Here is a 13,143-nt window from a genome sequence, read left to right as displayed (position 1 = left end):
ATATGCACCATATGCCAAACACCCCATGGTGCCTGGCACACAGTGAATGGATGTTTGCAAAATGCTTTTTACCATTGTGGCTTGTACTGCTGCAGCAAAATATGTCCCAATAGTAAAAGGCATTTTTAGGACCACCTACACGGGGGTCGCACTGTAATTGGGCAAGTGGAACCACCGACATACGGTTAGTCGGACACCTTCCCGAAATAATGGCGGTCGGACAAGAGTCTAACCGCTATTGAAATCAGGCCCTTTTTGTTGTTTAAAATAACAATCAACCTACGAGGTCCATATTTCACAAACACCTGATTGGCATTTCTAATGTCCTTTGTTTTCTCTAAGTGGTACTGTAGTGAATTAATCAGCAGCCACAGTGTCAAAGCAGAGATATTTATTAAAGAACACAGTCCAGTGGTGGTACACTGCAGGCCAGCCAACTTCGCAACTGACACCACAGAACCTCTACAAGGAGAATAAAGAAAGAGGGGCCCATTAAATTCATAACACATGGGATAATCAATTGTACACCTCACAGGGACACTGTTCAATTCTCAATGAATACTGTATAACATAAGTACAGTATATTTGGATAGTGAAGTGGTGATGGATATTGGATTGCTCAGTATCCAAATGCTTGAATAATCTATTCAAGAACAAATATGAATAAACAGCATATCCCAAGTTAAATACTAAATGTCCCTTTGGATCAGCAAGCTTCACAATTCATTTCTTCAAAAACTGATCAAAGGTTCTTTCTCCATGTGTTTCTTCTAATTTATAAAGTTTATTCCACTAGTAAATGTCCATACAAAAACCTTAAAAATTCTTTCTGCCAACATTTCTTTAATTTCCGTAACAGCTTTCCTTAGAACTTAATCGATTCCTTAGTGAATTTAAAAGAGTTGACAATTCGGCAAACTTGTCCTAATCCTTTTTGTCTATATTCCATTAGCTGTGCAATCATAAAGTGTCTCGTGTTATAATCAGATAATTCCACCACTTTAAAAATGAAAATGGGTGGCTTATTCCTGTATCTAGCCAAAACCCATTTTGATTTTGAAAAGAATGGATGAATTTGATTACGGTACAGGATACTTTACGATCACACAATAATCATAGAAGATGGAATATAGAAAAAAGGATTACTCCAAGTTTGAAGTTGGTGAAGCTCTAGATTACAACAATAAGCCCCTGATGAGGGTCTGTACAACCCAAGGAATCTAGTGTTGTAAATCAGACCTCCTTTGCCCTGGCTGGCTGGCTGGGACATCAAGCTAAACCTTTAGTTATGGTATGTTTTGTTAAAAGGATTTATTCAGGGCAAACATTTACCCGGATGTGTCATGGTGCTATGATCCACAGGGAGAGCTCAGGGTGTGATCCAAACTATGGAAACAGCCATGTTGTAAGGTTCTTCCTTAACTGAAGAAGATCTGGGATAATTCTAATGAAATGGGGGAGTGCATTCCATTCCTTGACTGTGGATATGAAAAAACTCCGTCCTCCCCGGTGTGTTTTCTGAATCTGTTTATTACATGTTTTTGAGATCCAGAAGAGCGTAGACATCTATCCAGAACATACCACTTAAAGGAGTGCTTAAGGAAATCCGGGCCAACTCCATGCAAGGCTTTGTGGGCAAGGCAGAGAGCCTTAAACTTTACTCGCTGCCTGACAGGTAACCAATGCCAGTATTTGATGGCCGGAGCTGCCGAGTTTGTCAAAGTGTTAGGATTTACAGCCTCCCTGACAGCGAGAACATATTCCTTCCAGGGCTTGGCCTACATCTATGTTCCCCATGTTCTCAGAGAATGGGAGTACCAGACAGGGTGGTGTTCACAGACAAACGGAGGGTAGTGTATTTAGGAAATTTGGAAAGCATGTGAAATGACAGCTTAGGGTATCAGTCATCTGGCCAAAGGTATCAAGCATAAGCTGTTAGAAACATACCACACCACATATTTTCAATATTTACAAATCCCAATGTTGTCCTGACCTGCTTATCCTGGGCAGAAGAACACGAAGAACATGACGTTTGTTTGATTGTTAGCATTTGTTTACAAAACATGCTAATATCATCCAGACTCCCTCATGCAGGAACGTATCACTGTCAAGGATTGGCCCACACCTGTGTTCCCCTCGGTTTCCTGACTATTAAATGGGCTGCTAACAAGTGAAGTTGAAGCACTGAGAAAAATGACAAATCTTCTAAGCTATTTTGGATATCTAAAGGTAGTGTGCACCACCCTACTACAGTACATTAAAGTGTAGTCAGGCTGTCTGCTCAAACCAGTATGGTTTTTACCAGGAGCTGTCCCGAAAATGCTTTGAGGGCTAGAAATACTTCTGTCATTTCTAACAAATCGATGTGGCATTTTGCGTCCGTGGGAATCCACCTCCCCCAAACCACCAGGCCTGACAAATGTCCCCCCAGTCTGTCATAGTGGCAAACATCATGAGTGTTCGCTGCAGATGAGTCTCTCCAAACTGTGCTCACACTAAGAGATTTTTCCTGTTTCACCATAACTATGTATGACTTACCTTGTGCAACAATAACACTACTTTCCCCCAGCAGCTTGAGTCCAGCGGTTCACTAATACCCTAATAAAGGATACAGCTGGAGTTGTACATTGGGTACAAAGCAATGCATGATGATAGCATTATGAAAAGTTTCATTAAATTCCTGGCAGTCAGAGTCTGAGGCTTAGGGTGAAAATGAATCACTTTCTGATATGCCTGCACTCTCTCTTTTGTGGGATAGGCATTCACTGCAATGGAATTAAGAGTTGAGTCGGTATCATCTGGAGATCTGACTATCACATTACCAACTACTCTTCTAGGTAAAGGTGTACATGAACTTTTGATGACACAGCTGAGCAGTTACAATTGCTAGGCAATAGGCAAAAACCATTGTCATACTGTCGTTATCCTAAAAAGTGGCTGTTGGATAATGGCACTCTCGGAAGGGTCACCCCAAATTTGTTGTCTTACTCCTCCTCTTTTTTTGACCTAGTTTTTGTTGGCTTTAGGACTCTGAGCACTTTACCACCGCTAACCAGTGCTAAGGTGCTTGTGCTCTCTCCTTTAAACATGGTAAAATTGGCTCATACCCAATTTGTCTATTTAATTGATCAGTTAATCCTTACCCAGGGCCTGCAAATTAAATGCTACTAATGTGTCTGCAGCACTGATTGTGCCATCCACACAAGTAGCCTCATGTCTCAGGCCTGCCACTGTAGAGCCTGTGTGTGCAGGTTATGCAGCCATGTCAATTTGGCATTTGAAACCCCTTTCCAAGTGTGAAACTGACATTTTATTGCATAAAAGTCACCCTAAGATATGCCCTATGTAGCCCATAGGGCAGGGTACTGTAGACATGTAGAACATGCACTTTTATGTTTTGCAAGTCCTGGTAGTGAAAAACACTTAAACTCGTTTTTCACTTCTGTGAGACCTACCACTCTCATAGGTTAACATTGGGAATTCCTTATTACAGTTTTAAGCTGTAATTTCTGCTTGAGAAGGAGAAGCTCTGAATTGGTTCTAAAGCCATAAGGTATGAGTTACCATAAAATGGAGCTGCCACAATGAGTTAGTTATAAGGTGAAGGGTAGAAAATGTGACAGTTGATTGTTTTTTGTTTTTGTAGATATGGCCAATATGTTCACACTAAGGAGCCCTGATGAAATCCCGTAAAAGAAAAAAACGAGGCTAGAAACGCGTCGGCAGGCATAATCAATTTAATTAATATTTTTTTCACAAATCAGGCTAATTGAATTAAGATATTAAATACTTGTTCATACATATAGACATACACTAGTAAGATGATGTTTTGTGGTATATATATATATGTGATGTATATGGGTCAAAAATGTCTTTAAGTCATTGACATATTGTGTATATTATGAGGTTATTGTAAAAGATATTAATGTTTCACATTGTCTAAACATGGTATTGTCATGAATGTTGAACGTTTATTTTTGTTTAATATATGTGTTGTTCTGAAAAAAAGAGAATTTCCAAAAAGAAATTAATAGAAGTATTGAAAAAATAGGGTAAATAAATAACCCCAATCACCAAAAGCACATAGTGTGGTTATTAATATTAAAGAAATAGGATTCCAGGTTTTTTTCTCGTTAATACTTTTAGAAAGATGGCATTTTTCTCCTCGTACAGCTCTGTGTGCCTGCAGCCTGTCTTAAATACATGTCTAGGGTGGGTGACAGCTGGCCTTTGGGCATTCCCTGTAGACAGCCACACACAAAGGAAGGGTAAGTGTGACTGAGTGCCCATTTACATCCTGATGGCTCATCCTGGGCACGATAGGAGGGAGGAGCTGACACTTACAGCTAAATGGTCAGGTTCCTGTCCCCGCACAAAGGGTTGTTTACCCCCCTGTAGTGAGCCAGGGCTGGGAGGGTCACCTATGTGCACTTCAAAGGCACAACTGGATATAAGTACTGGGTCCCAGACCCCACCAAATCAGACACTTCTGGACCTGTAAAGAAAATCTGCAAGGAAGGAGGACTGCTGTGCTGCTACAAGAACTGCTACTTTACTGGATGGCTGATTTGGAAGAACTGGTTTTCTGTTGTGCTGCCCTGCTCTCTGCTAAACTCTGCCTCTGCCGAAGAAGAACTGGGCTCTTGCTTGAACCCAGAGTGATCTCCAAGGGAATGCTGCCTTGCCTTCTGTTTAGAGACTTGGGGATTTCAAAGTCTAACCTCCAGCTCCTGTGCCTGGTCCTTTGCAAGCAGATCCAGGTGCCTGCTGCAGTAGAACCAACACATACTCTTTTGTATGAAGCAGAATTGACACATCACCACTTTTGCAGAACCAGATCAGTGCATTGCACTCAGAACCAGCGCTTCGCCTTAAGAACCGACGCATCGGAACTGCCACTGCAGTGTGAGAAGATCAACAAATTCTTTTGTCTGCGTGGAGAAACCGGGCTCTTCGGCTACGGAACCAATTTATCTCGGCTTCGGCGTTTCATCTTCGAAACTGGTGCACCATCATCATTGCATAGAGAAAATCAACGCATCACTTCGACTGCAGGGATCGACACAGACACATCACTCGGCTGCTCCCCGCATCTCACTCTTGTGACCAGTATCAAGGTACTTTGTTCAGCAGGCTTTGCATGGCTTCTGTATCCGGCGTGCGATCTATCGCTGTTGGCCTGAACTCTAGACTTTGCCCCGGTCCAGCACGACCAGATCAGCCCCATAGGCACTTATTGCTTTTAAGTGCTATTTTTACATTTAATCTTTAAAAAATCAGATCTCTATTTCTACTTATTGAATTTCTGTCATTTTAGTCTTGTTTTATTGAAGAAATCGTAATCTATTTTTTTTAATGGTGTGGGGTCTTATTTGTGGTGTTTTCACTGTTACTTTTTGAAGTGTTACACAAATACTTTACGTATTGCCTTTTAAGATAAGCCTGCCTGCTTTGTGCCAAGCTACCCGAGGGTGAGTACAGGTTAATTTACGGTGTGTTATCTAACTTACCCTGACTAGGATTGTGGTTCCTGCTTGGCCAGGGTGCATACCTCTGCCAACCAGAAACCCAGTTTCTAACATTGGCACTTTAAACCCACATGAAAGCTGAGGCACTGGCAATGATCTGAGTGAACAGAGATGTGAAAATAATATGGATCAAATATTGCCATAAAACTCCCTTACTGTAGAAGCGGGGTGAGCTCCTGAGTAGTTGTCATAATAAAGCGAATTCCCTTTAAATATGTGTTTAGAACATGCAGGTCAAACATGGCTCTCAACAACCTGTCTTTCTTGGGAATCAAGAAGGAGATAGAATATACTCATATGTCTTTTTGGATTACAGGGAATTGTTTTAAAGCGCCTTTCAAGAAAATGGGCCAAACAATTGCTTATCATCAATTAGCATATTTAGGAAGCACTGTGGCAATTCTGGTCTGAACTCCATCCCATCTAGCTAAGTACATTGTCACAAGAGAATGCTCGCGTTTACGCGTCTGCATGCAGTGCCTGCAGAATGGAGTACATAATGAATGTTAGCATTAGAAATAGGTTTAGATTCTGCAACTATTTCCTGTGCCCTATTGTTTTGGGCCTCTGGTTAATGATGTAATTGCGCTTCCATTTCCTTCCATCGAAATCTGCCATAATGACTACATGATTCTAGCAAGTTAGCAATCAACCAGGTCAAGGCAAGTACCAAAGCAACCTTTTTCCTAGTTGCATCAGTTCTTTTACTTTCCTTGTCAGGTGTTGGGCCACCCTTTGCAACCTGGCTGTAGCTCTCTTACACGTCGTGTGCATGGTCAGAGTAGGGGAGCACCTTCATTTAGACAGAATCTTGCGGACCTAACCAGCTATATCTTCCCAATTATGTCAGTGACAGATCTTGATTCAACTAGGGTTTTGGCATTTCGGCATCACATTTGAAATCCTTATATGCCTTTGGACTATCCTGCTTGAACCTCTCCTTTCCAAAGTGGCGCAGAATCTTTTATGTCTTAAATTGTCCATACAGTGAGCAAAGGAGGAAGGCACAAATTACATACCCAATAGGGATTCGAATTTGGGAACTTCATATTGCAGGAAGGGCAAAAATGAGTAGTAGTGTTTTGCATAAACCACCCGTCTCTGAGCCACCTGGAATCCTTCTCCTACGAGGAGGATATCTCTTGTGGCGTTGAAAACACTCCTTTCCAAGTCAGTGCTCCAACTCTTCATCAAGGGGGTTAATTCCATTTGTAACTTCCGGTTTATGATGCAGCTCTGCTCAAGGAGCACAAAACCTCAGCTCCTAAATTTATGGGGGGAAAAAACAAAATCATCGGTGGCGTCTGTGTCCTGAGGACCTGTGGATTTTGGGGAGAATCATCACGAGTCGTTCTATGCACACTCGGAAGCTAAACATTGACTGCAAAGAAAAACCCAATCCCAAAACTAGGCAGCAGGAGACTGCACCGCATGTGCTCTACAACACATGCTGCAAAAACAATGTTACAGATATTGAACCAAACTGCAACAGAGGTGGAAGGGCATAAACAGGGACGTGCATTTTGGACACGAGCTGTTAAAAGCTGTAATTAATACAAATAAACACACTGTGGCACAGACAAATGGCAGACGTGTTATCTCCTGTCTAGCTTGGTTTGTTTTGGTCTGCTGACGCAAAGTCAGAAGGGGAAGCATTCTGTAGCTATGCTTTTTGCTGTAAACATACCGGTGGCTCCGGTGAAGACATCTCCCTGAGCGCTGCTGTCTGACATGATGGCTGCTGCTTCGGGAGTGGTAGTATGGTCAAACGTCAGGGCTTCTGAGGCAGTAATCTCTCCCGATGGGGTCACCGTGACTGAAAAGAGAGGCATTTGTCCACAATTAGACGAAGTCCAGTACATCCAGTGCATTATTCATGAATCTGGTCCAAACCTCACAACACTTGTACTTATGTACACTTAAAACCTATAGATCCATCTTATTTGTGCATTGTGGAAATGAGGATGGGAAGGAGGTAAAATTCAAACATTCTTTTTCGTAATAATAATAATAAATATTTAGGTAATAACAATTGATTCAGTCTTGCCGCTTCAATGCACAATACATATCAGTTTCTTATTACCATTGCAATCCAAAAATCCTGCCTGGATAACTGGACCAACTATATCTAATCACCTGGAGCTTCTGCTTCGTTCGTCCTCATTCAATCATCTCCTTTCCGTAACCCTGAATCCTTCCAAACGCTGTTGCTATGAAAACAAAAATGTGGGCACTCCTCGCAAATGACATAAACCGAAAATCAATGTGCAGCTAGAAAACTAGAAATAAGCACTGTATGAGTGCAAAACTGCTCAGAAAATTGCATTATCTTACTTCTTTCAAGATCTGAAAATCTCTTTATGGTATAACTCCAACAACGTATTCGCCCAATCGACAAACTTCTCACACTCCACTCCCCCATTGCCCCTCTCAGCTCCTGGCTTTCTCTCTTAGTTTTCTTCTAAGTTACCTATCATTGCAATCATCCTTGACGCACTCTTATCTACAGCAACTTCCTCCTCATACTGCTCCTATCTGACGCCCTCCAGTCCCATCAAATAATGCATCCTCACACCATCACCCCCGGCGGAGGTCATCCTCATACTCAAAAAACCAAGTCCCTCCTGCGCACCCTCAGGCTCATTCAGTCCTCAAATCATCAAACCACTTCCTCTCTCTCATGAAGAGCTCTATATTGCCTGAATTCACTCAGCTGCACCTCAAGTCTTTTACCACACTACTACCTCAGCCACTCCCCTCCTTCACTCTTGCTCTCTAGAATCCCCTCCTGAAACTAAGGAGTTTCCGTAACCAATATCCCATCTTGAGGCTTTCAACTGTTTCTTTTCCCTAACCGCCTTGATGTACATGCGCACATTTCCTAAATTACTTGTAAGTCTGTATTTTGGCCCTCAACCATCACACAACTGTATTACACTTACCATTTTCATCATGTTTACCACACAATTGTAAATTATGTACAGGTTTTTTGTAATAAGTCTTGCTGAAGCAGTGTTTGTTGCTCAAAGTAAATAAATAAATTGTACTCACTTTATAGAACTGTGTAGGATGAAGACCAGGGATTGCAGTTGCAATATATCTTAGCAGAAGGTGGTAAATCACCGAGCTATGTTAACATTTACCGATTATCAGATTAAGCAGAAGTACTGTTTATATGCTTATTTACTGCATCTGTATAGGTGTATTTTGTGTAAGTCATCAAACACTACCCTTTATTCAAGCACTAGTCAACCAACAAGAGCTTTACATAGTGATGTCGCTTTCAGCCTTTCACAGCTGGCTGATGTCTAGCAAGATGCAGAATGCTGCGAGAGGGCCTTCTAGCTGGAGACAGACACAAAATCACTTCTGTCCTTCACAGCACACTCTAACTGTGCTTGTTGGTGTTGGCTACACAACTTCAATAAAGTCAGCTTCTGCTCATCTCCAAAACTTTCAAAGACGCATAAAATTCAGTAGGAGATCTGGTCTGTTTTTTCAATAGTTTGTGTCATTTTCAATAGACCTCCTCTACTAACTGTATGGCCCAAACACTGTGCGGTTGCTCACTTTCTTCCCATTAGGATCTCTTAAGCTCTTTCATCTCCTGATGTTGAGAAATCTAAAGCCGTTTTTAGCTATTTATAGAAGTGGTAAACTAAGGATATTGATAGGGTCACACACTGAGGAGACCAACAAGCACCGATTGCCCGCTTGGGTTCCAGATGGTTGACACACAGACTTCTTATTGTAAAAAAATATTAACCATATTCTTGAACTGTAGGCACACAACTACACTTCTCGGGTTAATACGGACTACAAAGTCCATGTTCAAAGGTAGAAGGCAGCAAATAAACAAACTAAAGAAAAAGTTATTTGCATTCAGTAAGACATTTCTGCTGCATACTTAATGTTTCCACAGATTCTTCACCTTAAAAATATCCCCCTGTCACCACACTAAAACCAGAAGCACTCTCTCCAGCTATAGCTCTCCAGGAAGGCCAGGTGGCGCCAAACAGCTTCACCTGCAACTCCTTCCTCACTGGATGAGATGAAATCAGAGTATATAAATCACTAAATGGCTTCAGTTCCTGGTACTTTTCCATGCCCCATCGAGGTGTGCTGAGACAACCCGGAAAGAAAATGAATGATAACGCAGGATCTATGTTTGCATGCAGTGGAATCTAATGAAAGACGTCACAAATTCACCACAGTGGAGGGAGGGTAGTGAGAAATCTATGAAAAGATTATGAATGAAACAGAACTACTCTTACCATCGGTAAGTAACCTTTTCGTCTGATGCACACATCTTCCTGCAGAGTACTTACTTGATGAATAAGTCCCAAAGCAATTCCTTTCATAAAGCAGGATTGAGTTAACCAAGGAAATCATGCAGCACAGTTCTGAGCAGAGTACCCATCACTGCATGCGTGGATTTGAGGCTGTAATGTTTAACAAAAGTTTGACCACATGGCTGTTAGGCAGGTGTCAACTACCAGCAAGAGCCATGAAAGAAGTCATGACGCTACCGTATGATTACTCGTTGAAGAGTCGTTCTTGATCAAAATGTAGCAGATCTTGACACAGAAGAGAGCACAAGGCAAAATGGTGTATTTGGTCGTCACTTTGCCATCCTATGCTGTGGTGAAGACCACAAAGAACTGATCATCCATTCTTTTTTTTGTCAAATGATGCACACATGGCGGTTCATCTATACAGCAACTCCTCCTCCTCTGTGGGACGAGGCGGAGGTGTGAAAGATGGAATATTGTTTGACTGGCCGATGTGCAAGGAAGATTCAATTTTTGGCAGAAAGAGCAGACCGGTGCAAATCACCACACTGTCCACTTGGAATACCACAAACAATGTGCAATGTGGGTAGGCCCGAGGTTCTCTACAATAAGGCCTGCATTTATTCCAACCAACAAGCAGTCTTCAGATTAAGTCGTCGAACTGGACAACTGTGCAATGGCTGGAATGAAGATGTCTTAAGGAAAATCAACATAAAATTCAAATCACAGTGAGGAAAAATGATAGGAAAGAAATACAGGAAACATTTAGAAAATGTGCTATTTGTGATGACTCACACAGAGAATGCTGGTCAAGGAGAGGCATGAAGGTAGATAGGGCTGCCATATAGCTTAACAGTAGCCACTGCTAAGCCTTGGTAGGCAAGACATGGTGCAAATCGGAGCACATCAGAAAGCATTACTGAAATTAGGTCAAGCATTTTGGCTCGCATCTCTGAATGAACTTGTTCGAGCCACGCATTTTAAGGTATTTTGAGGCAGATTTCCTGGCAGCCAAGATGATATCGATATTTTCCAACAGTAAGCAAGCAATGCTCGTCTCCAAGCCAGCAGCCGCAGTGTTTGGGGACTGTAATGAATGTGGCTTCTTAACAATAAGCCACACCCAACCCCTGCATTACCACTCTGGAGGCAAATAACACCCCCGCACTTCTAAATAATACACGTATGCAAAGCACTCCCACTCTGGAGGCAAAATGACCTATTCAGGTGCTTTTTAAGATAACAAACAGAAGTTTATGAATGCAACATTTTAAAAAGGCAGGCCGAATATATCAGCCATGGTAGACTCAAATAAACTGTTGATTAATGCAATGTTCAAAAAGGTAAGCTAAATATATCAGTAAATGTAGATTCCCAAAATGTTAAATGAATGATTAAATGAACAATTGAAATAGAATGCAGTATATACAGAAAGCAAAGAGTAGACAATATATACAAGAGAAAAAGTTATTGGGAATACCTCACCGATTGAATTTGCATCATCCTTGCCCGCTCAAGCTGTAGGAAGTCCGTCAAACAGCCCAGGTAGGAGTTTCAGTCAGGACCCAAGTTCCGTCATCTCCACAGCAATACATCTATTCGGTGAACTTCCCACCTGGCCCCCGTCGGCTCACAGCTTAAGTATCACTACTAAACGTAGGACGAAGTTTCTAGAAAACCCTGCCCCTTTCTCAATAGAAAAAAACGGAGCTGGTTGGTACCAGTCTGCGCCAAGGCAAAGTCAGTGGCTGGCCAAGCCTCTGTATTTTGACTTCGAAGCAGAGTTGCACATTCTACAGATAATATCCAGTTCACTCTGGTCAACGAGGGGCGAAAAACAAGTGAGGAGCAGAAAGACCTTGAATATGAATAGCAAGCACTGCTGTGTAGGCAGGAGCAAGGCAAAGTCAGACATGGGGCCATGCCAAAGCCAATAGTAAGCATTTATAATATAAATGTACTGTTCTACTCTGTGACAGCTCTCACTAAAAGTCAACAAGATTGCAAGACAGAAGAGAAGCAGGCATATGCAGGACAGTCTCATATATCCAGACTAAGGTAAAATAACACACTAAAGTCAGTTAAAATGGTGGTAGTTGAGGGTCATCATAGGGTGCAAAATCACAAGAGCGCTTCTTAGGGACTGGAGTTGAAGACCTGATCATTTACCCTGCAAGTGCAGGAGCACCTTGGGTTGGGAACATGACCATTTGTCCTGCAAGAGCGGATGCACCCTGCTTGGGATATGTAGAAGGGGCTGAATGCGGAGTTCAAAAAATCAGTGTAACAAATCCTCCTCGGCCAGGCTAAGGAGATCAGAGCCCGCTGTTTTGATCTTACTTTATTTCTGCAGTGAGACTGAAACAACTGACAGACATTTCATAAAAACACATGATGCAGTTGTTAAACCAAACAGAAGGAGAGTGAAGTGGTAACGTTGGGACCCCACAGTGCATCTCCCATAACATCTTGGGCAGATTGGAAGATAAAAGTAGGCATCCTGGAGGTCTAGAGTTGCCAACCAATCTGCAAAAATGAGGGCCAGCAGAATGTGTCTGAAGCAGGACATCTTCAACCTGTACTAACAAATGAACAAATTAAAGAGATGAAGGTCAAGAATGGGTTACAGCCAACTATCTTTCTTTGAATCAAAGAAGCAAAGGGAGTAGAATTCTATGCCCCTTTCCCCCAGAGGCACAGCCTCTATGGTTTCTTTGTTCAGCAGAGCAAGAACATCCATCTTCAAAATCAAGGCGTGTGCTGGAGAGTACATTCAAGTGGAAGAAAGGCAGACCAGAGGTAAGAACAGGAAGGGTAGGGTGCAGCCATTACAGATTTGCTGGATGACCAATCGATCCATCAAGAAGGTCTCTCAATTTGTGGAAAAACTGGACACCCTCCCCGTCTGGAGGCTCAAGGGTGAGGAGTTGGAGAAGGTTTGAGGTAGTAAAGCCAGCAGAAGATAGGAAAGACTGGATCTGCTTCTGTTGGTGGCGATGGCGTCCCCTAGATCCATCCCTGCTCAGAAAAGAGCAGTACAATTGAAGGGGGCATCTGGAATGATTGCGAAGGTTGATTTTGCTGGAACAGTGGCGGAATGGAGTAGCTTCAAGATTTCCAGTACTGTTGGTGTTATTGCCTCGCTGGTCAGGTTAGGACAAGCAAGCATGTTGCAACTCTGTCATTTTTTAAGTATTCCAAAGAGGAGTTGGGCTTTTCCACAACTTGCTGTTTACTGCTGAAAAGCATGTCTAAGAATGTGGCTTGGAAATATATTGAGAAGCCTGTGTAATTAATTCAGCCATGGTGACATAAGGTTACAG

At 42.2% G+C, this 13,143-nt stretch overlaps 1 protein-coding gene across 2 annotated transcripts in view; it reads right to left on the bottom strand.

Moving 5' to 3' along the window:
• DEAF1 (DEAF1 transcription factor) overlaps positions 1–13,143 on the bottom strand; it is a 519,741-nt gene that overhangs the window by 239,954 nt on the left and 266,644 nt on the right. For both annotated transcript variants that reach the window (XM_078682816.1, XM_078682815.1), the window contains exon 8: positions 7,216–7,344. In XM_078682816.1, coding sequence (XP_078538942.1) covers positions 7,216–7,344 — 129 coding nt within the window. The remainder of the gene's footprint in view (positions 1–7,215; positions 7,345–13,143) is intronic.

Source organism: Lissotriton helveticus, chromosome 3_1 (assembly GCF_964261635.1).
Source record: "Lissotriton helveticus chromosome 3_1, aLisHel1.1, whole genome shotgun sequence".
Lineage (NCBI taxonomy): Eukaryota > Metazoa > Chordata > Amphibia > Caudata > Salamandridae > Lissotriton > Lissotriton helveticus.
This window is presented reverse-complemented; position numbering and strand designations above follow the sequence as displayed.